Genomic DNA, 27,086 nt, shown 5'->3' with positions numbered 1-27,086 from the left:
GGCGGAGCTCTGGGGAATTTTAAAGTGAGAGGAAGCTTGGATGAGGAGATGGTGGAGGAAGGGAAGGTTTGCTGGGAGCCCATGCAGCCATCCACTTACTCAGCTTTTGACATCCTGAAGCACAGCTCTCCCCACTCCCCTGCCTGGCAGCACCCATGGGACTGGAGCGACAGCTACGTGAGTCAGGGCTGGGTGTGGGGTCAGGGTGACCCTGCCTTTTGTGGCAGCATTAGTCACCATGCCAAACTTCCCCAGCCCAGCAGCGCTGGAGCCCCCAGCATCACTGCCTTCTTGCTGGCTCATACCCCACAAGCTGCCCGAGTTTGCTTGATGTGACTCAGGCCCAGCCCCATGGCCACTGGTCTGGCCCGGCCAGTCCTCCCGGCCGCCCAGGGCTGGGGCGCTGGCAGAGCCTGGGGCAGTGGCTGAGTGCCAGCACCAGCGCTCAGCCACGCCACCCTCACATCGGGGTGGGAAGGCAGGACCTGGCCGCCTCTGGCCATCCCTGGAGCATCCTTGCAGTGAGGCAGATCCTCCCTCTTCATCTTCCTCCCAGCGCCTGGCAGAGGGTGCCTCCATCACAGCAGGGTGCAGGGAAGGGGTTGAAGCCCTGCTGTGGATAGCATCCCATGGGGCTGGAGCAGGCCCCCATGCACGCTGCCTCCCACACACCACGGGGACAGGCCGTGCTGGGGGACACCCCATGGCAGAGCTGTCTGGTATGACCACCATGGGGGTACCCAGACCTTGCATTGCCTTTGGCAGGGAGAGCATGTCCCCAAAAGGGCCAGGCTGCTGGCTGAGGCAGCAGGGAGGCGGCTGGATAAGACTGTCCAAGCACATCTGTGCAGGGCTGCTCCAGGTGTCTCCTGTGGGGAGGGGTGCACAGCCACAAGGATAGCTGGGAGGTGCTGGTCCCCATGCAGAGTGATCAGGGCATGAAGCCACCTCAGCAATCACTTTTCCTGCAGATCTGCCTTCCAGGGGTATGCATAGGCAGATCCCCCTCCCTAAGGATGGAGGGTGGCTGCTGCCTTTGTTCAGGGTGAGTAATGAGGCCATGGAGTGGAAGATGCTTGGATAAAGTGAGAGATTGGTAGTCAGAAACAACACCCAGGAGTGAGGGAGCTTCTGCTCTGCCCTTCTTCTGAGGGGGGAAGCTAAGGGATGCCCTGGTGTCAGGCAGCCCCCTGACAGCCTCCAGAGCCCACTGCCCTCACAAACACTGCTTAGTGTGTGCCAGGCCAGCACAGCCAGTCCCACGATGCTGGAGTTATGCAGACAGAGCAAGGCCCAGACACCAGTGATGGAGAGGGTCCAACAGGAAAAGGAAGTACACAGACCCCTCATGTTCATAGGCAGTGTCTCCAAAGAGCATGTCTGGGGTCCTTGTGCAGCCCATCTCCTGTCCCTCGAGAGATCACACCACTCTGCACTCTGCTTTAGGTCCCAGCGTATTCCCTTGCTTGAGTGCTCAGAGATGCTGCAGCAGAGCTGGCCTGGACACCCCCTGTACCCATGTGCCCCATTCCAGAGGCAGCCACTGCACACGCTGGAGTCCCAGAAACAGGGCAGAGCCAGGAGGAGCTGGGTTGGGTCAGCAGAACCCCCATGATGGGCAGGGATGAGCCAGGCCCTCCTGAGCAAGATGGCATTGCTGTGTGACATCTGTCACTGAGAAATGGAGCGAGGACAGAGCAGGACAGTTACAGGCAGCTCCCTGGAGGGAGCAGCAGAGCCTGGAGAAGGAGAGTCAGAGGCTCCCCGGGAGAGCAAAGCTGGGCAGGCAGGAGCCCTGGCCAGGACCCAGCTCTGCCGCTGGCCGGGCAGCTCCTGCTCAGCCACAAGCAGTGAGCCGGCAGCACAACCACAGGAAAAGGGTTTGACACGGTTTTTGGGTGCCACTGTCCAAGCCTGACCACTCAGCTTGGCTGAGCTGGTATCCAGGTTTCTTGGCCTCCCCCTCTTAGGACTTACTTGCATTACTGCAAACTTTCCTAAAGTGCTTCTTTTTGGGGGGCAAAAATATTCTATTTTGGTCTCAGTCCAGAGAGATTTTCTTTTTCAAATTCGATTGAATTAATCTGTCCAGCTGTTTTCAGCTTGGGAAATTGAAGGGAAAACTACATTCTTCCCATTTGGAAAGAAAATGTAAAAAAAAAAAAAAAAAAAGTCATTAACATGACAGGGGTCTGGGATTCTCTCTCTCTCTTTTTTTTCTTTTTTTTTTTAATCCAATTATTATAAACTTCCTCTTTTTCCCTTGGGAAGATCCTGCAAGTTTTGCAATGTAAACTGTCCAGTAGCAGGGATCTGGGCTACACACGCACATCTACAACTACAACCCCCGGGCTCTCCAGCTACTTACTACACCCACACAGCCACCCTTGTGCACTCCTGCCTTTCACCAGCCCCCTGCCCCAGAACAGAGTCCTGCTTGACCCCTGCCCACAAGAGCACAGGGACGGGAATCAGAGGGTTGTACACACTCACTCACACACTCCTGCCCCCATTCTCCCAAGTACAGTCCCATGCACACCCACACACCCCCCACGCATGCACACCCACCCCAAGCACAGCCACTTGCACAACCCAATGAACCCCCGTGAGTCCCCATGCACAGCCACGTTCACAGAGCCACAGAATCATCTAGGTTGGAAAAGACCTCTAGAATCCTCGAGTCTGACTGTAAACATCAAACTGCCATGTGCACCACTAAACCATGTGCCCACTCCCTTGTTCCCCGGGCAGCTCTCCATCTCACCCCATTCCCACTCCCATGTTCCTCACGGATCCGCCATCCCACCCCATTGCCACTCCCACGTTCTCCATGCGTCCTTCCATCCCATCCCATCCCATCCCATCCCATCCCATCCCATCCCATCCCATCCCATCCCATCCCATCCCATCCCATCCCATCCCATCCCATCCCATCCCATCCCATCCCATCCCATCCCATCCCATCCCATCCCATCCCATCCCATCCCATCCCATCCCATCCCATCCCATCCCATCCCATCCCATCCCATCCCATCCCATCCCATCCCATCCCATCCCATCCCATCCCATCCCATCCCATCCCATCCCATCCCATCCCATCCCATCCATCCCATTCCCACTCCCCTGGCCCCGTGCCGTGCCGCAGCGCCCCCTGGCGGTCTCCTGCCGCCCGCTCCGCCCCGCATCCCGGGTTGCCATGGCGACGGCGGGGATGCTGCGCCCCCAGGCCGGGAGGGCTCGAGGGGTTCCGCAGGCTGGGTCTTGAGGGGTTCAGCAGGCTCTGGGGGTCTGGATGGCTGCAGGGCTTCGAGGAATCTGGGGGACTCCTGGGGCACTTCTGGAGAGATGTGAAGTAACTGCCCTGAGGGACTGCTGGGGTGTGTTAGGAATCTGGGGTGAGGTCCTATTGGATGTGGAGCTCTTGGGGAGCTGTGGAGGTCTGGAGAACTGGGAGATTTCTAGGGGGCTCTGCTGGCTGTTCAGCCCTCTCCAGACCACTGGGCCAGTCTGGACCCTGACAGGCTGCTGGCAGCATTTGCCTGTGTCAGGGCTTCTGGCTATCAAAGGAATGGATTTGGCTTTGCCAGATCAGGAGCAGTAAGGAGCTGTGGTAAGGAGCTGTCAGCCCCCACAAGAACTGTCCCTTTTCCCCAGCTGGACAGAGAACAAGACACACAGCCCAACTGGTTTGCACACCCATGAGAGGCTCACAGACATAGTGCAGAGGTAACTCGTGGATGTGCAGAGGAATTACTCCACAAGTACAGACCATGTGCTTCCTCGCCACATTTTTGGCTTCTGTGACCTCCATCTTTCAGGAGCTGTGATTTGGGGCAATGGCAGAGAGGACACAGGTCAGATACCTTACTCAAAAGTACTAAATGTCTTCCCAGGAATCCATTGCCACACCTCCACAGCCATGTCCATGCAGCCCAGAGCATGAAAGCAGCCCATTGTGGGGGAGATGAGACAGAATCTAAAGAAGGAACTTGCTGAAGGCTGGAGCTCAGACTCTGAACATCTCACAGAGGGTTTCAGAATCCCTCTATAGATGGTCTCAGCTATGGTTCCAGAGGACAGCAGGGGTTACCTAAAGTTTCACAGGACTTGCTTGAACTGATCTCTCCTGACAGGCAGTCCAGGCCATGGGTTGTGTTCAAATGCATCCAATTCAGAGGGACCTGCATAGCCTACAGACCAGCTCCACACATATTCCAGCACACAGCTCCTGCAACTCTCCAGCTCCCTTCCTGGAGGACCATTTTGCACCCACATATATCCTCCCTGTCTTGGACACAACTGAAGAGACATAATATCACTAGTGAATATACTCTCACACAGGCACACGTGGGGACAGTGTCACTGACACACACACACTGGCAATTTGCTGTGTGTTCATAGAGATGCAGAAAAATACACAGGCCAACTTATTTACACACCCACGAGGGGCTCACACACAGTGATGGGTTGCACAAGCTCACATGCACACGTATGGTCATGAACAAGCATAAACATGCTACCTGTGCATGCACACACACCAAGCTGCTTGCATGCACAGGTACCTTCATTGGCACCCACTCTACCCTGCTCACACCCACCCATGTGTTCCTGTGGGTGGGCGTGGGGACAGGAGTTCCTGGGAGCCCTGTGTGCCTCCCTTCTGCCAGCACCACTGTGGCCAAGTCAGAAGGGAATTTCCAGCTGCAAAGCTGCAGCTAACAGATTTAGAAACTTCCTCCCCAGGGATTGCTGGGCCAAGTTAATGGTTCACCAGCACCCTGCTTCTCCTGCCCTTCCCTGCTGGCTGCCTGGGGTGGGGCAGGCGAGGAAGGACGCACTGGTGGGCATCTCCAGCACGCCGTGCTGCTTCCCTTGCCTTGCAGTCTGCCCAGCACTGTGAGCTCTGCTTTTACCCTGCCTGGCAGTACCCAGCACGTGGGGCACTGCCTGCCTCAGCTACCTCAGCTTGGAGCTCTCTTGAAGAGGAGCGTACAGGAAAGCCCCCAGTGCCCACCACTGCTGCAGTGTGGAGGGTGGGCACAGGAGTGTGAACCTCTCTGCCCAGGCTCTCAGCCTGCTGACATCCCTCTGGGGGTCCTGAGCCCAGTAGGGCATCGCCAGCTGAGCAGGCACTGCACACACACATTCCACTCTGCAGTTACTTAAACCCCTATGCTGGGTAACCCTGGAGAAACCAGTTCCTGTGGGCTCCTTGCAGCATGGGAGGGACCCCCTCAGAGATTCCTGGAGCCCCTGGAACAGAGGCTTGGCAGCTTGCCTTGCTGGGCAGCCAGGCAGGCTGCTCCTCAGCCTGTGTTTGTCCATGAGGGGCACAGGCTGATCAGGTTATAAAGACATACATGCCTGGCACCCTGCCATCCAGGTGGGGTTGCACGTGGCCCATGGCATGCCAAGTGAATGCCTTGCATGCCACCAAGCCAACAGTGCCAGTGCTGTCCCGGGCTTCTGTGTGCCAGGCTCTGCAGCGGGGACTACAGTGACCATGGCTGGGGTGAAAAGAATACGGGGTCCCTTCAAGGAAGTCAGAGCACAAGAGCACAGTGCTAGGGGAGCTAGATGTACCTCTGGCATGAGGCACGAGTGGAGGCACCACGGACTGCACAGACTGGCACCCCAAGCATTGACAGCTGTGGGTGATGTGAGGAGAGCACTCACACACTGGAAGCAGCAGAGCAGGGCAGGGGAGTACTCACCCTCATCCACACACATCTCCAGGCTTGACAACCACAGAGAAAAACAGAGAGCAGATAAAAAATGAGCTGGACTTCACTCCCAGGTCCCAGCAGGGCTAGGGCTTGCCAGGAGTGTGACTGATGGGGACTCACAGCTGACTCGCCGGCTAATCCCATTCCAGTACGGTGGTCAGCGCTTCTCAGCCCTCCCCAGGAAGCGCGGTGGCAAACAGCTTTAAATAGCTTTATTAGTGGAAGCTCTGTGCCACGGGAACCTTGGGGATGCCAGGCAGCCCCATGCTGCCCACCGGGGAAGCCAGGACTCCCCAGAGCACAGAGCTGAGCTCACCCACGCTGACCCTGCCACTGGCTCCACCTGTCTCTGTCCCAAGGGAGCCTTGTGAGCCTGGAGGTGGCCTCCCAAATTGTCCTCGCCTGACCCCGGGCTGTCAGATGCAGAGGCTGAGCTCCTGACGGACGGAGCACTTGCGGCACTGCACCACGCAGCACCAGTGGAAGCGGCAAAGGCAGTTCTCCTCCAGCACCACCGTCTCATCCCGGTGCCCCCTCCCGCAGCACAGCAGGTCGCAGCCACTCGTGTCCATGGCCGTGCTGTTGCAGACACGGCCCCTGGTACCCAGTGAGCCTGTCTTACGATTAGCCGAGCAGAAATCAGGCGAGTCGGCCGAGTAGATGAGGTCCTGTTTATCGGGTGGCTTGATGTTGTCACCCACAGGGATGAGCGTTTTGCCGTCGTTACCTCCCATCACCTTGAAAGCCCCGTTGAAGCGCTCGAGCAGGCGATCCCCCACCTCTCGGAAATGGGGCATCTTCCTCCAGCAGGTCCGCAGGGTGCAGGAGCCCGACAGCCCGTGGCATTTGCACTCTGTCCTCATGTAGCTGCGCACCGCCTGAGGAAGAGACAGCGATGCTCAGCCCTCGGGTCCCTCTCTCGCTGCCCAGCGCCCCCAGGCAGAACCCTGCCCCTCTTGGTGCTGCCCTGGCCCGGGGGTGGACAGTGGCCCGAAGGTTTCTGGTTATCCTGCAAAGGATGCCCAAAAAATACTGGGTGATATTTCAGCCAAAGCTGGTGCAGGTACCTGGCTTGGGGACACCGAAGGTGGAGGGCTGTGCAGGGCACAAGGGGTGCAGGGGACAGGGAGTGCAGTGGCCTTACCAAGCGCCCGGCTTCGTTGTTGTGCAGGTCGATAAGAGCTCGGATGTCATTTTTGCCTTTCTTGTTCTTGGCATCCATGAACTGCTGGGATTTCTCATAGCCAAACTGCACATCATCCCCACAGCCCCCCCACTCCCAGGCGGTGCCCTCTGTGCCTGGCCCCGCTGTGGGCGAGGGGGGGGCCCGGCTCCGTGTCAGCTCACAGCCACACTGCAGCAGCTCGCCCATGCTGCAGGCCTGCGTGATGGCGTGGCTCACTCCAGCTGCCGTGATGGCGTACACGAAGGCTGTTTCACGGATATCTGCAGGAAAACGGACAGGGCCGGGGTGTGGGGTCAGCTCCAGCAAGCAAGGCACCACCCCCTGGCTGACATCCCAGGGGCTCAGACTCCCCGTTCCTCATCTTCATATGTGTTGGGTGCTGTTCCCTGGCTGATGCACCCACCCTGGAATGGGCTGTCTGGAGCAGGAGTTGCCTCTTGCAAGCAGATTTGAAAAATCTGGGGGGTGGTCAGGATCTCCTGCACTCAGCTGTGGAGAGGCAACAAATCTCCCATCTCTTCTTGCAAGTCTGAGTGCTGCCCCATGGGAAAGAGGGAAGCTCAGAGAGCAGAGGGTGGTCCCACATGACCAGGTGGTACCCACAGCTTCCTCACACTACCCTGCAATATCCCTCCACACAGTAAAACTCCCAACCCCAGCTCCAAACTGGCACCTGGAAACAAACACTGCGAAGGATACCAAGGGTGCCACTCACCCTCTGCAGGGCGGCAGTGGTGAAGCTGTGCTGTCTGCTCTCCCCCCACTACCCTCTTTGCCATGGGGAGCTGCCCACCCCCCTCTCTCCACCGGCACAGCCTCCACCCTGCAGGATTATTTATTATTAGTATTTGCTCCTGTCTCTCTCTGCTCCGGGACACGAATTCCAAGCATCTTTCCCCTGCCCGGACCTGCCGCTCGCAGCCGCAGCCAGCGGGGGATTCTGGCAGCAGGGGTGCGGCGCCCTGCTCGGGGGGCTCCTGCGCTCCCCCTGCTCCATGCCAGCCCAGCTCCTGCCCACCCAAATGCCAGGGCAGGGCTGGCCCAGGGTGGTGGCCTGCAGGGGATTCCTGGGGAGGGAGGGGAAGGTGGGTTTTGGGGGGTGTCCCATCCTTCCATCTTCAGTATTCTGACTTGGAGATGCTGCAGAAGAGGGATACCAGGGCATCGGTTCCATGAGCAGCTCCTCCAAAAGCCCACGCAGCACCTGCATCCCTGTGGTGTTAGCAGGAACTGGGCACACCGGTGCCTTTCTGGCAGTGCCACCAAGGGGGTAGCACCTCCTGCCCCTGCAAGCCACCCAACCACCCGCCTGCTCCCACCTGGGGCTGGCAGAACCCTCAGCAGGCAGCCCAAAGCTGGCAGAGGTCCCCATGCCACCCTGCCAGCTGGGCCCTGGGGGATGTTGCTCTTCTGACAGTTCCTCCAGACACGTGGCTGCCCCCAAGCCAGCCTACCCTGGCATGCCACACCTGGCACAGGTGGCAGGGAGGGAAGAGGGGACAGCCATGACTGTGCCAGGAAGGCTATGGCCAGAATTGAGAGGTTTGAAGCATCCTTGGATAGAAAAGAATATTGGATGGAAGGTGTTCATCTGATGGAGCTGGGAACCAAAAAAATCCCGAGATATTTTGTGCAGTCCCTGCAGGATTACAGGGAGGCTGCTGCCTGCTGGCACCTCTGAGGACTTCTGACACCCACCTTGTTACCCTGGGGAACTCCACACCTCTAGCTGGGATGCCCCATGTCCTCAGAGTGCCAGGGACTCAAACTCCCCACTGTCCCTACAACACTGCTTATCTCTACCACCCCAGCAGTGAGGCTGGACCAATGTGGTGGCTCCTTCAGCATCCCCATGCTTGATGTGTCTGTGCCTCCTCCAACTCAAGCCGTTCCTGGGTACCCAGCAGCTCATCTGCCAGCACCTTTCACTCACCACCTGGTCTGGCCCTGCATTCTGGCACCACCCCACTGCCAGAGCAGATCCCTGCCTGGCACAGATCCCACCTGCCTCACTGCCAGTTTATGGTGAAAATAGGTGACTCCAGAGGCAGGAAAGTCCCCCATGGGCCCTGATTCACTGCCTCTTGACTGATTCACCCCCCCTTTGTTGGGGGGAACCCACATCTTCAAATCTGAGCCTATCCCACGCCCACGGGCCAGTGTTTCCCTCAAGGCTTCAGCTCTGTCCCCCACTAATATCTGCAGTCAATTGGGTGCCCAGGGCACCCCTCCCTCTCCAATCCCCCCAGGGATGCCACCTTGACGCCCCTAGCATGTCCCATGGACTTATCCTCTTTGCCTTGTGCTGGCCATGTACCAGCAGATGTGATGGCTGAGGAGTCTGGGGCTTGCTCCAGCCTCTTCATCTGCCATAGCACAGGGACCAACATGGGAAGAGGGGCAGGACTGAACTCACCTCCCACTAAGTGATCCTACCAGCCCAAGGTGTTTCAAGCAACCCCTCTTGCTTGGAGCACCATCCACTCCCAGCTGCTCTCCCTGAGGAATGTGGCAGGGCTTTTCTATCCCTTAAAAACTCATGGCTGCCCCCTTGCTCTGCTCCTGCTCTGATTTTGATGCAGCTGGACCTGGCTTGGATCACTGTATCCACTGTCTGAGACCTGCACATACCTTCCTGCCACCCAGCCCTGTTCCTCAGAGTGACATCAGGGTGTCCATCCCGGGACAGGGACAGGAGACAAACACTCCTCTCCTCTGCTCCCTGCAAAGCCAGGAGGAGGGATGTGAAGGGCACGCACGGGGTAAGGGGCAGCTCCCAACAGCTCCCAACACTGCCTCCCAGCCGGGCCCCTTCCCACAGCACACCCTGGGGTCCCGGGGGAGCAGTAAATCACTGCCAGACGAGGGTGCATTCTTGGGCTTCATGAAGCCCCGCACTGTCTGGGAGCATTGGTAATTGCTTCATTACAACACAGGGAGACATGTCCCGGCAGTAAAACCTCAGCGTGACTGCACCGGGGAGCACTGAGCAACCCCCTACATGCACACACACACACACACACACACACACACACACAGCTTTGCACGCCAAGACTCTGCTCCAGGAGTCCCGGGGAGCTGCTTCACCAGGCTGGGGTCTTTTTGGGAAATGGGAAGCTGAGGAAGCACTGGCCTTACCCTGCTGCAGGATCTTGCCGAAGTACTTGCTGTGGCTGGTGCAGTTCCAGCGGCGGAAGCGGAATTGGTACTGGCACTCCCGGACGCCCAGCTTGGTGCCCTTGGCCACCTCCTGCACGATCTCTGGCTCCAGCTGGCACAGCTCTGCCTGCTTCCCCGCCAGCCGCTTCGTCTTGCGGCAGATGCTGTTGGGGTCCATGACCAGGGGGCTCCCCACTGCCCTGCAGGAGGGGACAGCGAGCAGAGCAAAACCAGCACCCAAGCCCAGGAGAGACCAGAGTGTGGATAGGACACGACCAGACCCACCCCCAGGGATGGAGCAAGGCTGCAGGGCAGTGCCAGCTCCGTGCTGAGCCCGGGTGACAAGGGGACAGAGAGACATATGCAGTGGGAGTGGGACAATAGGTATGGGTGGCTCACTCAGGCAATATCTTGCCCTGTCCATCCATTGGGGAATGGGGGAGATCTCCTACCGTGGGACAGGCTATAGAATGATGCTGGCACATACCATTCTACATCTTCAGGGACATCTATGGGGGTGATGGTGGTGTCCCCGTGGGAGGTGGCAGAAATACTGTGCTAGGCAGCATCTGCTCTTTGGGGCTGGCACTGACCTAATCCAGCCTGGCATTGCCGTGTGACCAAGGCCCGATGCAGCTGCGTCTCCCAGAGCTGTGGACACAACAAGGAGCCCAGCCAGCATTCTCGGTGTATCTCCCCCTCTCCACGGGTTCTCGCTGCTTTACCCCGTGGGAGACTAGATGAGTGACCTTGTCTCTGATAAAGCCCCTCGGCTGCTGGCCAGGATCCTGTACTCACCTCCCCAAATCCAGGCACTGACTCCAGGGAACGGAGCCGCAGGCGGGTGCGGGAGTGCAAGGGAGGGATGCAGGTGGCATTGCCAGCTTTGCCAATGCCGGTGAGGGAGGGCAAGTCTTGGCTGGGCCCACGTCAGAGGCAGCTCCTCCTTGCCAGCACAGCTGGAGTGAGGTGCCTGACTCCCTGGCCCTGAGGGCAAAGTCTGAACACAACGCTGTGCTCCCCGGTGTGCCATGGGCTACAGAAACTCCTGTACTTTCCCCACAGATTTTGCCCGGAGTGCCCTGCACGGCCCAGCTCGCGCAGCTGCGCAGCGTGCCAGCACCCTGCCTCGTGCTGGCACGGGCAGTGCTCAGCTCTGCCACGGGCAGCTCCGCAGCCATGGGCCACACGGGTTTAGCACACCCTAAACTCAGCCCACCCTCGCCTCCAGCGCTGCTCCTGTGTGCTCAGAGCTCATCCTGCTCAACAGCATGATTTTCGTGGCCATGGATGCCCACAGAACCTCAGGGCTGGACCCAGCATACCCCAGGATCAGGACATGCCTGATGATTGGGAGGTTACATTCCCTGGGATTCCCTGGGGAGCAGTGCTTGGGCGGCCGTGCTGCCTTCAGCCCCACTCACTGGAGAGCATCAGCTGCACAGCTTCCAAACCCAGAGCTTTATAGTCTGGCCAAGCCCCAGGGGCTCGAAAATCACAAGCTGAATCTCAGTGTTTAACTGTGTTCTGGGTTTCCTTTTCACTCTTGTGCAGCTGGGGGGCTGTGTTTGGGACACCAGGCTGCAGTACTCTGCTTGCAATCCTGTCCTCAGTGCAAACCCCCTCCAAGACCCTTGTTTGAAGCTCAAAGCCCTGCCAAGATCCCCCTGATTCGTGTCAGCTCCCCAGCTGCCTGGATCTCCTGCCTACCAGACCCCAGATGGATTTGGAGAGGATGTGCCCTCTCGCATAGCCCCGAAAAGGAGCCCTTACGCTTTGGCTGGACGTTTAAAGGTTGAACAGCTCAACAGAGAGACATAGCCTGGAAAGGGAACTTCCAGCAGGGAAACTGAGGCAAGCCCACACTCCTGCTGGAGAGAACCCATCTCCCTTTGCTCCCAGCAGTTCAGCTTCCCTTTTCTGCATTATTCACATGGACCTCTACAAAGGGATGGGGCAGCTAGGGAAGCAGAGCTTGCCTGCCACAGGTCCCCCACAGATGGGGAAACTGAGGCCCAGGTGGAAAGTGACCAGAAAATCTGCCCAGACCCATCCCATGATGACCACACAGGGATCCACGCCTCCATGCTGGTCTCCAAGTTTGCTGTCTTTTGTGACCATGGGCTCCCCACATCTACAGCAGGATGGCGGAGGTTTGGCTGCCTCCGCCGGGGGAGTGGGGAAGAGGGGGAGCCGAGATGGGACTTTCATTAAGAGACGACTCTTTGTACTCATATGAAAACGATGCGCCAGCCCCCCGGGGCCGTCAGATCAAATACTGAACTGCGGCTCACCCCAGCCCGCTGGATCAGGCCAGGAAGAAGAGCTCAGCCCCGCGGGTCTGGGGGTGATGGGCAGCTCACCGGCACTGCGGGGGTCCCCACCCATGGTCCAGGCGGCAGCAAGGCTGGCGGAGAGCGCGGGAGCTTTCTGTCCATGCCGACGAGGCGTGGGGTGGGCTGCCTAAGTCCAAAGCGATATTAATTTCCGCTGGGCTCCACTTTCTGGCACAGGGAGGCTGCCGGGAGCCCAAGAGCTGTTTTGCTTTGGAGGGTTTAGAGAGGGGGGAGAATTGGGGGGAGACAAGGGCAAGAAAAATGCTGCCAAACTGCTACCACTTTGGCAAGGGCTCCGGCGCAGGGCCCTGATCTGCCTGAGCTTGTCCCGCTCCAAGGCCTCCCGCATCTACAATTAAGGTGCCCCACCTCTGCTGCCGGGCACTCCTCCCCCTGCCCTGGTGAAGGAACAGGGTCGCCAGCCCGGCTCCCCGCAACTCGCCTGGGGCACCCTGGCCCCCTGCCGCCTCCTGCCTGGGAGCCCCCAGCCAGGCTCAGCAGCACAGCAGCATCCCTGCCACCTGCCCCTGGTGCCCTTTGCTGGCTGCTAGAACTGATGCTGGGGGGCTCTGCCTTGCCCCAAAAGCCAATGGGATGATGAGCCCCACTATCCAACCTTCCAGCATCCCTGTGTAAGGGAAACAACCCCCATTGCTGAGAGGGGAGACTGAGGCACAGAAAAGGGGCTGCAAACCGCTGCCCACCTGCTGCTGTCACCCCTTAGGCTGCCAGAGCCACGGGCTGAGCCCAGTCCCAGTGACACACGTCAAACGGGAGTCACCAGGGCTTCTGATGCAACCCCTGTGCTCTGGATGCTGTGCCTGCTGCAACAGAGACAGGGCTTCCTGAGAGCCATAATCACCATTTTTTCCCAGCTCAGCTCGTGGTCATGGAGCTTCCAGTATGTCCCGGTCTCATTCTCAGCCAAAATGGACCAAGGAGCCTGGACCAAGTCATCGTCTTCTCCTTGGGCATGGAGATGATGCGGAGCAGGACTTCTGGGCCCTGCCAGCAGACCATTATGGAGGGGTCCTGGTTTGCAGGAAGCCAAGGGATTGAGGCTGAGTGAGTGAGAAGGAGGATAGTCAGCTTTCGAAAGTCACACCTGCGGGAGAGCAGTGGTTGGGCCATGCCAGATCCATGTGGGATCTGACAGGCTTGCACCCATTGAGTCCTGCTGCTTGGACACTCCTGTGGGGCAAGGGGACTCAGCTCTAGGGTAGTAAAGTTGTGTTTTGCCTGCATACAGGTCTCTATCCCAGCCTCTGGAAGGTTTCAGCAGGGTGATGCACAGTACTAGGGTACCCAGGTCATCACTCTGAGCCCATGGGTAATTCTGCACCCACCTGAAGAGGTAAGAACTGCAGGATGACATCCCTGGAGAACAGACATCCATCCCTGGGGACATTGGCCACTTCACGCCCCACACAATGATGTCACACTGCATGACAGCCTACAAGTCAAACCCAAAGGGAGCCCACGGAAGAAGTTTCACCCATCCAGCTTTCCGACAGCCCATGCAGGCATGTGGCAGGCACTCAGCCCCTCACCCGGGGCCATGCGTGGGTGCTGCCCCGCTGGGTGTGGAAACAGAGCAGGAGGCCCAGGAAGGTGTGGTGAGTAAGCAGCAAGTCACTGCCTGGGGGGCACAGCCAGGGCTTGGCTGGAGCAGCGCCCGGGGCACTGAGGGAGCAGGAAATGCCATGGGCTGGGAAGAGAAGGGGGACCCCCATTTCCTGCCTTCCTTCTCACATCTCCTTGGCAAGGATGGCATGCAGACAGCTGGGAAGCTGCCTAAAGGATAGAGGCTTTGGCATGGCATTGCATCAACCCATGGACCTGCTAGCTGCAGGGTCACGCTGGGGCCAGGCTGTGGTGAACAGGAGCTGCCCAGACTTGTGCTGCAGGTACTGAGGGGATGGAGGGAGCATTCACCTGTAGAGGTGGTGGTCCTGAAGCCATCTCCAAACCCTGGAAGGGCTGAGATAAGAAGAAAGATGTCCACTCACTCATGGTCACTGAGTCCTTCTGGGTGCTGACAGAGCCTGGAGCTGGGGTAGCATGAGGGCTTGGCTAGCTCATGCCCAAATGTGGGTGCCACTTGTGGTGGGAGGACCCTGCAAGCTGAGGAGATGTCAGGGTATGCCCAGTACCCTCTTGCATGAGGGGGGTTTGAAGTGCTCAAGGTCCTGATGCAAATGTCGGACAAAACCTCCAGTTGGGGACATGTGCAGGACATGGCCAGGGAGGCTGGGTGTCACCATGGGAAAGTGGATGTGACCAGGAGCAGGGACAAGGGATGGCACTGGGGAAAGTTCAGCTGTGGGAGAAAACAAGTAGCCCAATGCTGGAGCCAGTAGTCATCTCAAAGGGTGCAAGGGTTCTGCCCAAATGGTGCTGCTCCAGGGGAGAAGGCATGCTGGAGAAGGCTGGGCAGCCCAGTCTGTTGGCTGCTGTGGGGTAGCAGCTGTGGGTCAGCAAACCCAGGGGCTGACTCACAAGGCTCACCCCAAGGCACGCAGGCAGGGCCCTCCAGCCCAGCAGCCTGCCCTCACAGGCTCTGGCCTTGCAGGGTGGCTGCTGGTCAGGGCAGCAAAAGAAGAAACCACTGTTGGGTGGTCACACAGGATGTGTGGCTTGAGGGACATGGGACTGGGACCCCCTCAAACAAGGGTACAGCCACAGGGGCTGGTGGGAGAGGTCCTCTCTGAGCATCTCTGAAGAAAAGCTGGAGGTGCACTGCCCTTGTGCATGGACGGGAAGGACACAGAGGGCAGGTGTCCAGCCCCCCGGGCCCCCTCAGACCACAGCTGGAGCAGAGCACATTTCAGCTGGGATGATTTTTTCCCTTGCCTTCTCTGCCATCTCCCAGCTGCTCTCAGCCATGCCCGTGGAGAGCCAAGAGGCACCAGGGAAGCTGGTTTTGCTTGCCCCCATCCCCAGAGTGCCTCTGCACTCCTGCAGGCACAGCCCGACTGCAAACCGGCTTGGCTGAAATCCTGCCCTGAACCCGCCTGGGGCTCCTCAGACACTGAGTTTGCCTGCTCTGTATCTCTGCAGCCTCTGGACCAGCCCAGGGGCCCCAGGCAGTCCCTACCTGTCCTGCTCAGGGAGAAATCACTGTTGCACAAGGATCTGAGCAAGAAATCTGTAAAGAATAGGGGAGGAGGAAGAAAGAGGCTTTACAGAGCCGATGGGAGCAAGGAAAGCCTACTCCCTGCAGCTTGGCACTAATCAAAGTGCCAGCAGCACACGAGTGACATACCTTCCATTGGCACTGACCACAGCCTGCTCCCTTTTGCCATGGAAAGGGCTGTGTCTTCAGTGACTCTCTGGGGACATCCTAACACAATGAGGATGCTCTTTCTCAGGGTACAATGTCACCAGCAGGATGTCAGTGCTTATACATCCTACCTAAATCTTTTTCCATAGATGCAGCCATGTGCCAGGATCCCAATGGGCACAGTTACCACCCCTGAGTGGCCAGGCCTGGCTGTTTGCCCGGGCTGGGACTGTGCCTCTTGAGATCCAGCCCAGCTACAGCCCACCACACCTCTCTCAGAAATTGGATCGTCAGTGGGGGAAAAAGCTGGCTTCAATGGGCACACAGATAATGCACTCAGGGGTAGGATGGGGATGTTGTAAAGACATTTCTTTCTTGGCCAGGGGAAAATGCCCCCTTGGCTAAGCACCCACAGTGCCCAGTGATGCACACAAAAAGGTATGCCGCCAAAGTCCCTCTGCATCAGTGACAGTGACAGCAAAGAACAGTTGTATCAATGCCACCAGTCCTGGAGCTTGCAGGAACTCTGGCACAACACAACTGCTCCCCTGAAACCCTCCCCGCCAACAGCAAAACCCACAGACACCAGTGCTACCCAGACCTGGGAGAGGGACCAGTACCAGGAGCAGGCACATGGGAAAATGCCTGTCATGAGTGGCCAGAGCCCCACACAGGAAGGGCACCCTGAGATGATCTCAGACAGGGGCCAAAACACCAAACTCTGAGAGAAGCAGTTCATTAGTTACCCAGCTGCTCCTATGCCCTCTCCTGGGAAGCCTGGCACATCCATTTGGTGGTGCTGGTGGCCTCATTTACCCACCAACTCTTCCCAGCTCTCTGGCTCCAGAGTGAAGCAGAGTGTGAGCTGGTGATTCACCTGAAGCCACTCCACTGCCTGGTGCATTCACCGTGCATCAGGCAGCTGAGTTATTCTTAAAATAAAGGTCCCTTTTCTTTTTCTTTTTTTTTTTTTTTAAGAAGAAAAAACAAGTTTGACCCCTTGCCCTCCTCTGCCAAATCCTGCTAATCTCCTGAAGTCACTGCTGCCTGTGCACACATGGCACCAGCAGGACCCAGACTCCACGGTGAGATGCAGTTCTGAGCACCTGGGGCAAGGGGCACCAGTACCCCAGCACCCTGCCCTGGCTGGTGCTGTCTGCCTGCCCCTGAAATGAAGGCAAAATGAGCTTCTGCTTCAACCTTTACCTGCTCCTGTCATGGGCAGATATCCTCAAAGCTGGAGCACAGGGCATGAACTTGGAGATATTGATGAGGATGGGGCAGAGAAAGCATGGACAGCTGTGTGTGTGTTTGAGAATTAGCCAGGGGAAAACAGCAGGTCTCAGGCAGCAGGAGGGCACGTGCCCTGCAATGGCACAGCTACCCTGACGTGGGTGGTACGGAGCATGGAGACCCTCCATAAGCACCCTGCTTTGGCCAGGACTTGCCCTACCTCAGTCTCCCATTTTCTAGCAAAAAAACCCGAGGCAAGTTCCTCTCAGCTCCACGCTAAACCCTTGCCTGGCAATAAACACAGCACTTGGGCTCCAGGGACGAACTCTCAGCTGATGTACAACTGACTGTAACAGCACCATTTATACTCACAAAGGCCCCCAGTGCAGCCCTGGAGCCAGGGCTAGCAAAGGGAATGGAGATGTGGAATAAATCACTGGTGGGCAGGCAGGGGACCGTGAGGGGAAAGGCTTATGGAGAGCTTTATTTTAGGGGTCAAAAGAGTGTGACAATGTGGAGACGAATAGCCTCAGATAATGAATGATAGCCCGGACGGCACGCCGGGGAGCTGGAATCTAAGCACTTAAAACCGGATAAAGACAGGCTGGGTGAAATTCTTAATAGATTTAAATAGTTCATGTTTCGACAGATACCTGGGCTTTCCAAGGCTGGGTCCCAGTTCTGTGCCTGTAATGAATCCCCCACCCCCTCTGGTATCCTGCAAGGCACCGTCTCTGCCTTTGATGAGGGCACCATTACAAATAGGGGTTTTGTCCCTGCTGTGTCCAGGCCACCATACAGGGGGGACACTGTAGGGACCCTAAGGCTTTTAATTAAATTTGACTTATTGAAGGGGTCTGGAAGCCACTAAGCCCCCTTGCCCACCCCTCAGGCATACAAGTCTCCCAGGCAGTGGGCTGGGGGTGCAGGGAGGCAAAGTGCAACTCTCACCACAGGACCTGTGCACCCTATACTCCTGGGGATCCCCCAGCTTACTGCCTCCAGCGCACTTGTGTCCCCAAACCCTGACAGTATATGGGTGCCGGGTCTGGATCAGAACAGCCAGTGAGCAACAATTCCAACCCAAGTGGTGCCCGGGTGTAGGGGAATCTTTTGTCCCCAAGCCGGGGGGGGGACCACCCCCGGAGATCGAGATGCCCTGCGTGCCCTCCTGCTTTTCCACCCCCCCGCCGGGATGTCCTACTCACCACCAGAGCCCGATGATGTTAGCGGGGCAGAGGAGGATGAAGAAGAGCCCCAGCTGGGTCCGGGAGGAAGGCAGCATCCTGCCAGGACTGAGGAAAGCGTCGAACTCGCTGCACGCCACCGGCCGGGAGCCGGGCACCGCCGAGGTCCGGCGGGGGCCCCGGCGGTGGGTGCCCGCTGTCCGCCTCCGCCGGGCCGGGCCGGGCCGGGCCGGGCAGGCAGCGCGGCCGGCGGGGCCGTCCGGGCCGGGCTGGGCTGGGCTGGGCTGGGCAGGCACCTCCGGGCGGCTGGAGCGCGGCGCGGAGGCTGCTCCGGAGAAGGAGGAGGGACGGGGCTGCGAAAGCATCTGCTCCGACAGGGAAACCGGAGCCCGGGGGACGGACAGGGCGGGCCGGGCGGGGGGACTCCCGGGTGCCAGGCTCCGTTCCCAGCGCAGAGGCACGGACGCGATGTGGGCACAGGCACCCACCGGTAGAGGACCGTGGCCGCAGCCTGTCTGGCCCCGCGTCCCGCCGCCGCGTTTGAGTGTTCAGCCCTTTTTGCGGATCTGGCTGGCACAGCCCTGCCCTCGAAGCCCCGGGACCTGCTGTGGACCTGCTTGGCACGGCCCTGCCCGGCTCCACTCGGGGTCCTGCCGCAGCCCTGTCAAGCCCGACCTGGACTCGAGGTGTCCCCGACACCTTCCTGTCACATTCTTGCCCGACCCTGACACCCAAACCTGGCGTTCCTGTGTTGCCCCCAGCACAGCCCTGCCTGGCTCCTGTCCCTGACTGGGCTCGCCTGGCACAACCCTGGCTCCATAACCCTGCCTGTCCTCAGTCCAGTCTGTCCCACCTGGGAAAGCTGGAGCAGTGACCCCTCACAAGCATCTCCCAACACCCTGGAGAGACACGCCTGAGCCAGAGGGACACGCAGGAGTATGATTGAGCCAGCCCTAGGAGCAAGGAGAACCAGGAGAAGAGTGTGGTGAGGGACATCTTGTTTACAGTGATTTCATTTCAGGTACAGGCAGGACCCAGAATGGACACAGTCCCCAGCATCAGATCATAACAGGAGGAGCAGCAGGAGCTGCCTGGGGCAGGAGGAAGCTGACATGCCCAGAATGTAGCAGGGGGCCACACAAGGGCTGTGCAGTTGGGGACAGGAGGAGCCCATAGCCTGCCACACGAATGCTCCCCACAGATGAGCCTCAGGAATGGTTTTCCAGTGCTCAGTCCAGAGCTCTGCATCTCTGATTCCTCTTGTATCATTTATGACACCCAGCAGAGGTTGGGGATGCAGCTCCCAGCCCTGCAGCATCTGAGCCATGGATCCTGGGAGAGGATCTACCCTGGGGGAGTCTCACCTGATCTCTGTACCCAGCTCCACTGAGCAAACAGCCAGCCCATTGGGCTAGTCCAAGGGAAAAGGAGGTGTCTTCCACCCATGATGGGCAAAGCAGAGCACTCTTGCTGATGGTGGGACCACCCCTCCCTCCAGCAGCTATCTGTGCTCTGTCCCCCTTTATGGCCTCCCATAGCCTGCCCATCTCAAGCCCCTGGCTTGCCCATAACTGTTCCCCTTGCCTTGATCTCCAGTGTTTCATCCCTTCACCTGGGCATGTCTGCTCCCTGCTAACAGCATTCAGTGGTGAATGACTCAGGCGCGATCTGCAGCTTGGCACAATTCTCTCCCTCCTGGGCACAAGAGGTAAGAGACTCCCACCACCTCTGGAGGATTCACACCTGCTCTTTCTCTGCTCTCCCACACAGGAAATGGGCTCCTGATCTGCATCCTTGGCATGGTGACGTGGACTAAGCTGTCCTGGCCACAGTATGGGGACATGGGGACACAGGGACACGGGCTCAGTCCCTGAGCAGGGCACTGCATCTGGGCTGCTGCACCATGCCCTGTCCCCGTTGCCTTTTGCCTTCACCCGCCAGTCTCCGTGCTAGCTGTCCTACAGGGACCCCGGCACCTCTAATCTAGGGGGATAGTCTGCAAGGAGTAGCTCGGGGACAGGGGACATCCCTGCTGAGGCTGGGCGAGGCTGATGCTGGACCCAGGGGTCCAGCCCCTGCCGGCAGAGCTGCCTGCGATGCGCGGCTCATCTGCGGCTGTGTTGAAAGTGCCTGTTGTCCCTCCGCCCCTAGCGCCTGGCCTCCTCGCAAAGGCAGCGCGGGGCAGGTGAGAAGCCTTTATCTGATTTCCTAAGGGCAGAAAAATCCCTTTGATTTTGCCCCGAAGAGGGGAGCGGGGGGGTGGGGGTGCCGTCTCGGCGAGCAGGTGCGGCTGGTGCTCAGCAGCTCGCCTTATCATGTCAGCTCTGCGTGAGGCTGCCGGGGCCGGGGGGGCTGCGGTGCCCTCAGCACACTCATGGCAACTGGCCCCACTGCCTGGCTCCTGTGGCAAAGCCACAAAGTGCACAAAGGTGGGCTCCTTGCCTCGTGTCTGGATCAGAAGAGCTGGAATGGAGTCTATGCCAGCTATTTCACAGCTTTTCTCGCAACGGCATAAAAGTTCTCCTTTAGCAAGGGGAAGCTGAGGCACAGAGATGCTGAGACCTGCTTAGGCAGGTGGGGAGTGGTTGCCTGTTCGCTCAGCTCCAGTAATTTTCTTGCTGCCTTCCCTTCTGCAATAAGCCCCAAAGGCCCACGTACTTCAGCGGACAAGGTGACAGTGGTCATAGTAATCCAGGGTGACAGGGATGCCACTGCCACTCTGAAGCAGCGTCCACCATCGCAGCTGATCCTTTGTCTCTGCCTTTCCTCGCCTCTCGCAGCTCACTACCCCCCCACAGCTTTTGTGTTATTACAAATTATAAAACAATTTTTTCCTGCCGTCCCGCATTCTTCTGCCTCCTGCAAGAATTTTAATGTATTTATTTTTGCTATCAGGGGAAAGCGCCGTGTTCCTCGGCCACCCCCAGGCAGCCCCGGCCCCACTTGGCCACTGATGGAAATTAATGATGGAGGATGCAGGGGGAGAGCAGACACCCCTGCACCCCTGCAGCAGAGAGGTGGGGGGACGGGTGCCCCCCCAACCAGACATGTTTTTCCCAGGGGCAAGGTTTGTGGAGGAGAGAGAAGTCAGCTGTGGTAGGGGTGATGTGACAGAGGGGTTGGTCCCCAGGAGAAGTTGTTGGTTATGGGCTGGGGAGGGGATAGTTATTGGGTGGCTGCGCCAGGCCAAGAGGTGCTTTGAGGTTCAGCTTTGAGGGTGCTGTGTTGGAGAATCATCCCCATATAGCAGCGTGACTTTGAAGTCCTCTTGAGGAAGAGGTGTCCTCCCCAGGACTCCAGCCCACTCTGCCTCTTGTGACAGCATCCCCAGTGATCCCCAGCCTGCTTGTGAGACAAAGCATTCCCTGAGTGGCCCATCCTGCACCCCCCACTGAACTCCCTCTGCCTTTAGGCTGGTGCCCTGATACTGTGCTGAGCTCTGTCTCTCATTCCCAGCCATGCAGCCCCGAGGGCAGGGATGGGGGTGCCCTGCTCCGACAGCCCTCCTACCCGACAGCCACAAGGCTGGGGGGGCGGGTCTGGCTGCTGGGAGGGAGCGGACAGGGGAGGAAGTAATGGGCCTTTCCCGCTGTGGGGAGAGCGTGGCGATTTCCAACCCAAACACCCCGGCGCTCAGCGGCCGCATACTTTCCCAGCGTCCCTCCCCTCCTTTATTCCTGAGGACATTGGCAATCAAACCCACGTTGGCCTCATCTCCTGCTCCTGCAGTGAGGTCATCGAGCTGTGTTTGTGACATCCCGGCATTTCCATGGCAGCACACTGTGATGTCATAAGCCCGGGTTGCGACCTCACGGCAGGAGGAGAATGATCTTATTAAAACAACATGGTCCCCATCCATGGCTGCTCGCAGTCGGGGGACTCCAGTGCAGGGTAGCAGCCAGCAGACAGGCCTGTGGCAGCCAGGGAGATGATGAGGATGGTGCCCTCCCTGGGGTTATGTCACCAGTGGGAAATGGTGATGACACAGGTCATGATCCAGTGCTCAAAGTGGAGGGTGGCCCCCAGGGCTGAGCTCCCAACTGATGCAAACACACAAGCCATGGTGCTGAAGTGACAGTGACTTTGGGGACAGCCATGCTAGAACTTACTCCTCAGGGTCCCCCAGGACTGGCCACAGACTGCCCACCTCTGGGACCAAGTGTCTGGGGCCTTATCGGGGTGCAGAGCCCTTTCATGTCAGGCTGGCGGACAGCAAGCAGAGCTGATGAGGACCTGTCCCAGATGAGAGCCGCCCGGTGCTGACAGCAGCTGTAGGGCCCATTCTTAAATTAGACAAGTCCCCCTCCCCCTGGCCAGCACTCCTGGCCCTGCCCCATGGCTGGACATAGCCTGGGACATCACGACCCGCAGCGCTTTGGGTGGCCAGCACAACCCATACACACATGTGCACACACCTGTCAGCACACACCATACCCTGGGAGGGATGGTCATCCCTTGGGCACTGACAGGCGGGAGATGGAGGGATGGATGGATGGAGGGATGGATGGATGGGTAGGTGTGGGGCTGGATGGGAAGAGTAGCATCAACATTTGTTGATGGATGGATGGATGAGTGTACGACAGCTCAGTAGATGGATAGAGAGATGGCTGTGAGAAAGCTATTTACAAGTGCGGATGGATGGATGGATGGATGGATGGATGGATGGACAGGAGAAAGGATGGTCCTAGCAGCAGTCTTTAGTGAGCCCATGTAACTCTGGACTTTTTTGTTCTTTCCAAACAACCTAAGTTTCACGCAGCATCTATCCTGGGAGAGAAGAGAACATCCACGTCCCAAGGGGAAAAAATTTGCCGTTCTCGCTGCACAACAATTTGAGGGCCCAACCTTGTGCTGCTGCAGCAGTGCACCGTCACTGCTAGCACAGAATCCACTCTCCACTGGCTAAAGAGGAAACTGAGGACAAGGAAACCGGCTTGCAGAGCAACAAAGCTGAAACCACCCCTCTTCAGGGAGGCATGGGTCTGTGGCCAGTCCCACTCATTCCAGCTCCCCACACATCCATCTGTCCATCCATGGGAAGGACACGCATATCTGGGCTGCAAGCGATGCCGCTGTCCTTGGGCCCCTGCGGGCTGTAAACATGATGTCATGTGGCAGCATACACAGCCCGCTCTGTGCACGGGTCCCCGAATGGGCTTCGCAACTTCTGCGTGGGAGGCATCGACCGTGGCCCACAGCCAAGGGAACTGGAGTCAGGAGATAAAATCAGGTTTGCTTCAGGCTGGAGCAAATAGCCTTTTGCAGGAGGAGTAAGGGACAGGGAGAGCAGATGGGAAAGAGGAGACACCTCCCCATCTTGGAGAGTTTGGCAAGGAGCAGAGGTGATGTGGGAAACTCCAGGAAAGCCCGGCACTGGTCTCGGGTCAGCTCCCTTTGCTCCTACTTGACTTAGAATAACTCCGTAGGCACTTGAAGTCACTAATCAGCCAGGACCACTTGAAAGCAGCCTGGGGCTGCCTCCCGTCTCCTGTGATAACAGCATGCCAGCCCCAGGTTCTCTCCGGCATCCCACTCTCACGTCCTCGGGGAAAGGTCCTGGCCCACCAGGGTCCCATGGGGCACAAAGCAGGGGGAGCCTGGATCAGAGCCTTCTGCCAGGTGCTGAACCCTCCATGGTGGTCATGGGGGACACAGCATCTTGCTGGTTGATTTGCCTCTTGTTTCAAAAGCTATGTGCTGCCCCCAGGCCTCTGCCCAGGTCTGAGGGGTCAGACAGAGGGAAAGGAGGGGAAGGGGACCTTTGGGAGAGGGCCAAGAGGGTCCCACTTGAACTTTTTGTGTTGGAAAAGAGCAGCTGTCTCCAGACTTGGTATCTGTCCACGTTCCTCTTGATCTCCCCATGTCCCCCTTTGCAGCCCCACTGGCCCCCGCATGGCTCATGACTCAGGCAGTGACAGCATGGTGACACACAGTTGATGTAACAGGCTATCTCCAGTTCAGTGCTCTGGGCTGTTTACAGTCCTCAGGACCCAGGATCAGCCTTCTCACAGCCTGGGCTTTCCTGGGGATGATTCAAGGGATGCCCTCCCCTGGGACACCCCACTTCCTCCCCCTCCCATCTGGGAGAGCAAATCGGGGTCAGTGGATGCAACTCTGGGAAAGATTTTCAGCTCCTGGGTGACACTGTACAAGTCACACAAAGGAGCTGTCCCTCCCTCTGAGGAGGACCAGCGGCCAGGACCCTCTATAAGCAGTGTGTGGTGGATGGCTGAGGGGCAGAGAGGCAGGGGGTCCCACAGTGCCTGTATGTGCACCCACAGCTCCCACCAGTGAGATGAGGTCGGATCTGACAATGGGTCTGTGGGATGAGTACACTCACAGCATCCCCGGGGCAAAGTGACACACAGGATGTGACCTGCCACCCCAACTCCAAGCTGGACTGGCTCCAGCCTGTTCCCTTCGGAAGTCCCCGCAGGGCGACTCTGAGAGGGGCTGATTCACCCAACCCTCCCGGCCCCCTTCAGCACGGCGTCCCCCACAACCCCGGCAGTGGCCCCGGCGGAGCCCCGGGCCGGTCCCGCCGCCGCTGCCGCCGTCCGAGGACGGGGAGCACAGCCTAGCGGCAGGAGCGGGAAGCAGCCGGGATAACGGTGCCCGCTCCGTGTCCCGAGCCGGTCGCGGGGCACCGGGAACCGGCCTGGGGAGTCGCTGCGGTGGTACAATCCGCCCTTCCACAGGGCCGAGTGCAAGGTCCTGAACACAGATCGGAGCGACCCTAATACCAGTTTTGTCTGAGGGATGGATGGATGGATGGATGGATGGATGGATGGATGGATGGATGGATGGATGGATGGATGGATGGATGGATGGATGGATGGACGGAGAGCTGCTCTGCAGAGAAGAATTCAGGGGCACTGGTGGATCAAAACCAGTAAATGAGCCGACAATGTGCACTTGCAGGTCACGTCTGAGACTGGAAAATAAGAAGCCTGCCCAGCAAGGCAGGGAAGGTGGTCGCTCCTGCTCCACTCTACACTTGTGAGAACCCGCTTGGAGTAGAGCAGCTCTGGGGTCCTCAGTGTGAGAGGCATGAACCTGCTGCAGCAAGTTCAGTCATGCCAGACAAGGCTACAAAATGATCGAGGGGTTGGAGCACCTCTCCTGTGAAGACAGGCTGAGAGATGTTTGTTGTTCAATCTGGAGAAGGCTCAGGAACATCTAATTGCAACCTTTCAATATATAAAAGGGCTTATAAGAAAGATGAAGAGAGACCTTTTACCAGGAACTGTCATTTTCACTCTTTTTGCAAGAGGCAATTGTTTCAAACTGAAAGAGGTCACAGGGTTCCACTGCCTGGCAAGGGGAAGCACAGTTACAGCAGGCATGGAGAGACCAAGACATCTTCTGCCAGGGGCAGTGAGAGCTACAGGGTCTCAGTTTCCCGGGCTGGGAAGCTCACAGAAGTCCTCGGGCAGGGACTCTCCTGCTGCATCGGCTCTGAACCCGGCCGAGGCAGGGCAAGCGACAGAGCTGGCTGTGAGCAGCCATGAGATGGCAGCAGGCGCTCGTTCTTGGCTGTCCCAGCCTGGGGTGCCTCAGGGGTGTCTACAGGCACGGGGGTGCCCGTGTCCTGCACCCCAGCCCCGGCCCCACTGGCAGGGAGCACGTAAAGCATCAGCTGGAGCCCAGCACGGGACACTGCCGCTGTCCTGGTGAGACAGGACCGAGGGCAGGAACAGCCACTCACGGGGCTCTCAGATACCTGCCCAGCCTCACACAGCCTCTCTGCCCAGGACCTTGTACCCAATGCCCGATAAGAGGGGTTTATGATCAGCGCTGGTGTCCCAGAGACACAGTGCCGAACACCCCTGGAGTGACACCTGGACAGAGCACTGCCTGCGCCACTGTCCCCGGCTGGCCAGAGCAGACATGTCCTTCATGCATGGTCCCAGACACCCCAGCAGGGTTCTGCTCATGGGCTGCACAGCTTGGCCTGCACCAGCTTGAGGCAGGAGCTGGCACTGTTCTCTCCCTGGCATGAAAACATACCAAACCTCCCTCCAGTTTGTTGCCAGCAGCCACAGTGGGCTTACCAAGGTCTCCCCATCTGTGGCTGGCAGTGCCTGGAGGAAGTGTTGAGAGAGAGCCTGGGACAGTTTGGACCCAGGTCCCCATGGCACCATCCTGCACTGCTGGGGGACAAGGCAGACACAGGGGGGTGACAGGCAGGGAACAGAAGCAGAGCAGGAAGGCTCCGTCCAGGAGGGCAAGCAGACCTAAAGAGCAGGCCCAGTGGTGAACCTGGAACTGCTGCAAGGTGTGCAGGGTGTGGGATGTAGTACCCAGTGACACAGTGCAATGCCAGTGCTGGCACACGTGCCCTGGCTGGTGCTGTGCCCAGTCCTCGTGCCCGTGCCTGGTGTGCAATGTCTATGTGCAACGCCCAGGATACAGCACTAGGTGCCACAGGCTCCATTGTGCCAGGGTGTTGTGCCTGCCGTGCCATGCCATGCTGGCTGCCAGCTGCCTTGTGCATAGTTCCACCATGCACAACACCTGGCACCCAGTACCTGCTATGTGCCACTGGTACCGTTGTTGCCCATTCCAGCACCCAGCACCCGGTGCCTGGTCTGTGATGCTGCTGAGCAGTCACCAATGCCCAGCATTTGGAGTATGCCTCACGGTGCCCGGTGTGCTGTACCGAGTACGTAGCACGCTGCAGCCGGTCTCCACGGCCCGGTAGAAGGTGTGCCGCAGCCGGCACAAGGCGCACGGTCCGGACTGCCCCGTGCCCGCTCCCCGCTGAGCAGCAGCCGGTACCCCGCATCCGGGGCGCAGCAGCCGGGGCCAGTAGCCGTTGCGCAGCGCACCGGGTGCGCGATTCTCTATTCCCGGTGCGCGGCACCCGGTGCGCGATGCTCAGTCCCCGGTGCCTGTGCCCGGTCGCCGCCCCCGCGCCGCCCCCCGCGCCGCCCCCGGTGCCGCCCCCCACCACCCTCGGTGCCTCCCCGCCCC

At 58.7% G+C, this 27,086-nt stretch overlaps 1 protein-coding gene across 2 annotated transcripts; it reads right to left on the bottom strand.

Moving 5' to 3' along the window:
* Nucleotides 1–5,923: 5,923 nt before the first annotated feature.
* WNT6 (Wnt family member 6) lies at nt 5,924–18,346 on the bottom strand. 2 transcript variants are annotated; one of them, XM_004176718.6, is made up of 4 exons: nt 18,132–18,346; nt 10,051–10,271; nt 6,871–7,172; nt 5,924–6,604 (listed from the first exon to the last, which is right to left on the bottom strand). In XM_004176718.6, the coding sequence occupies exons 1-4, from the start codon at nt 18,206–18,208 to the stop codon at nt 6,143–6,145; spliced, it is 1,062 nt and encodes a 353-aa protein (XP_004176766.4). In that variant the 5' UTR covers nt 18,209–18,346; the 3' UTR covers nt 5,924–6,142. The 2 variants fall into 2 exon arrangements, with proteins under 2 accessions (XP_004176766.4, XP_072788193.1); XM_072932092.1 differs by lacking the exon at nt 18,132–18,346 and having other exon boundaries at nt 10,051–10,590.
* Nucleotides 18,347–27,086: the final 8,740 nt, after the last annotated feature.

Source organism: Taeniopygia guttata, chromosome 7, assembly GCF_048771995.1.
Source record: "Taeniopygia guttata chromosome 7, bTaeGut7.mat, whole genome shotgun sequence".
In the NCBI taxonomy this organism is placed as follows: domain Eukaryota; kingdom Metazoa; phylum Chordata; class Aves; order Passeriformes; family Estrildidae; genus Taeniopygia; species Taeniopygia guttata.
This window is presented reverse-complemented; position numbering and strand designations above follow the sequence as displayed.

Coding starts and splice junctions, on each gene's coding strand:
- WNT6 (XM_072932092.1), bottom strand. CDS start 10,495: ATGGACAGGGCAAGATATTGCCTGAGTGAGCCACCCATACCTATTGTC. Junction 7,173..10,050: donor CGGCAAGATCCTGCAGCAGG/GTAAGGCCAGTG, acceptor GTTTTCCTGCAG/ATATCCGTGAAACAGCCTTC. Junction 6,605..6,870: donor ACAACGAAGCCGGGCGCTTG/GTAAGGCCACTG, acceptor TCTCTTCCTCAG/GCGGTGCGCAGCTACATGAG.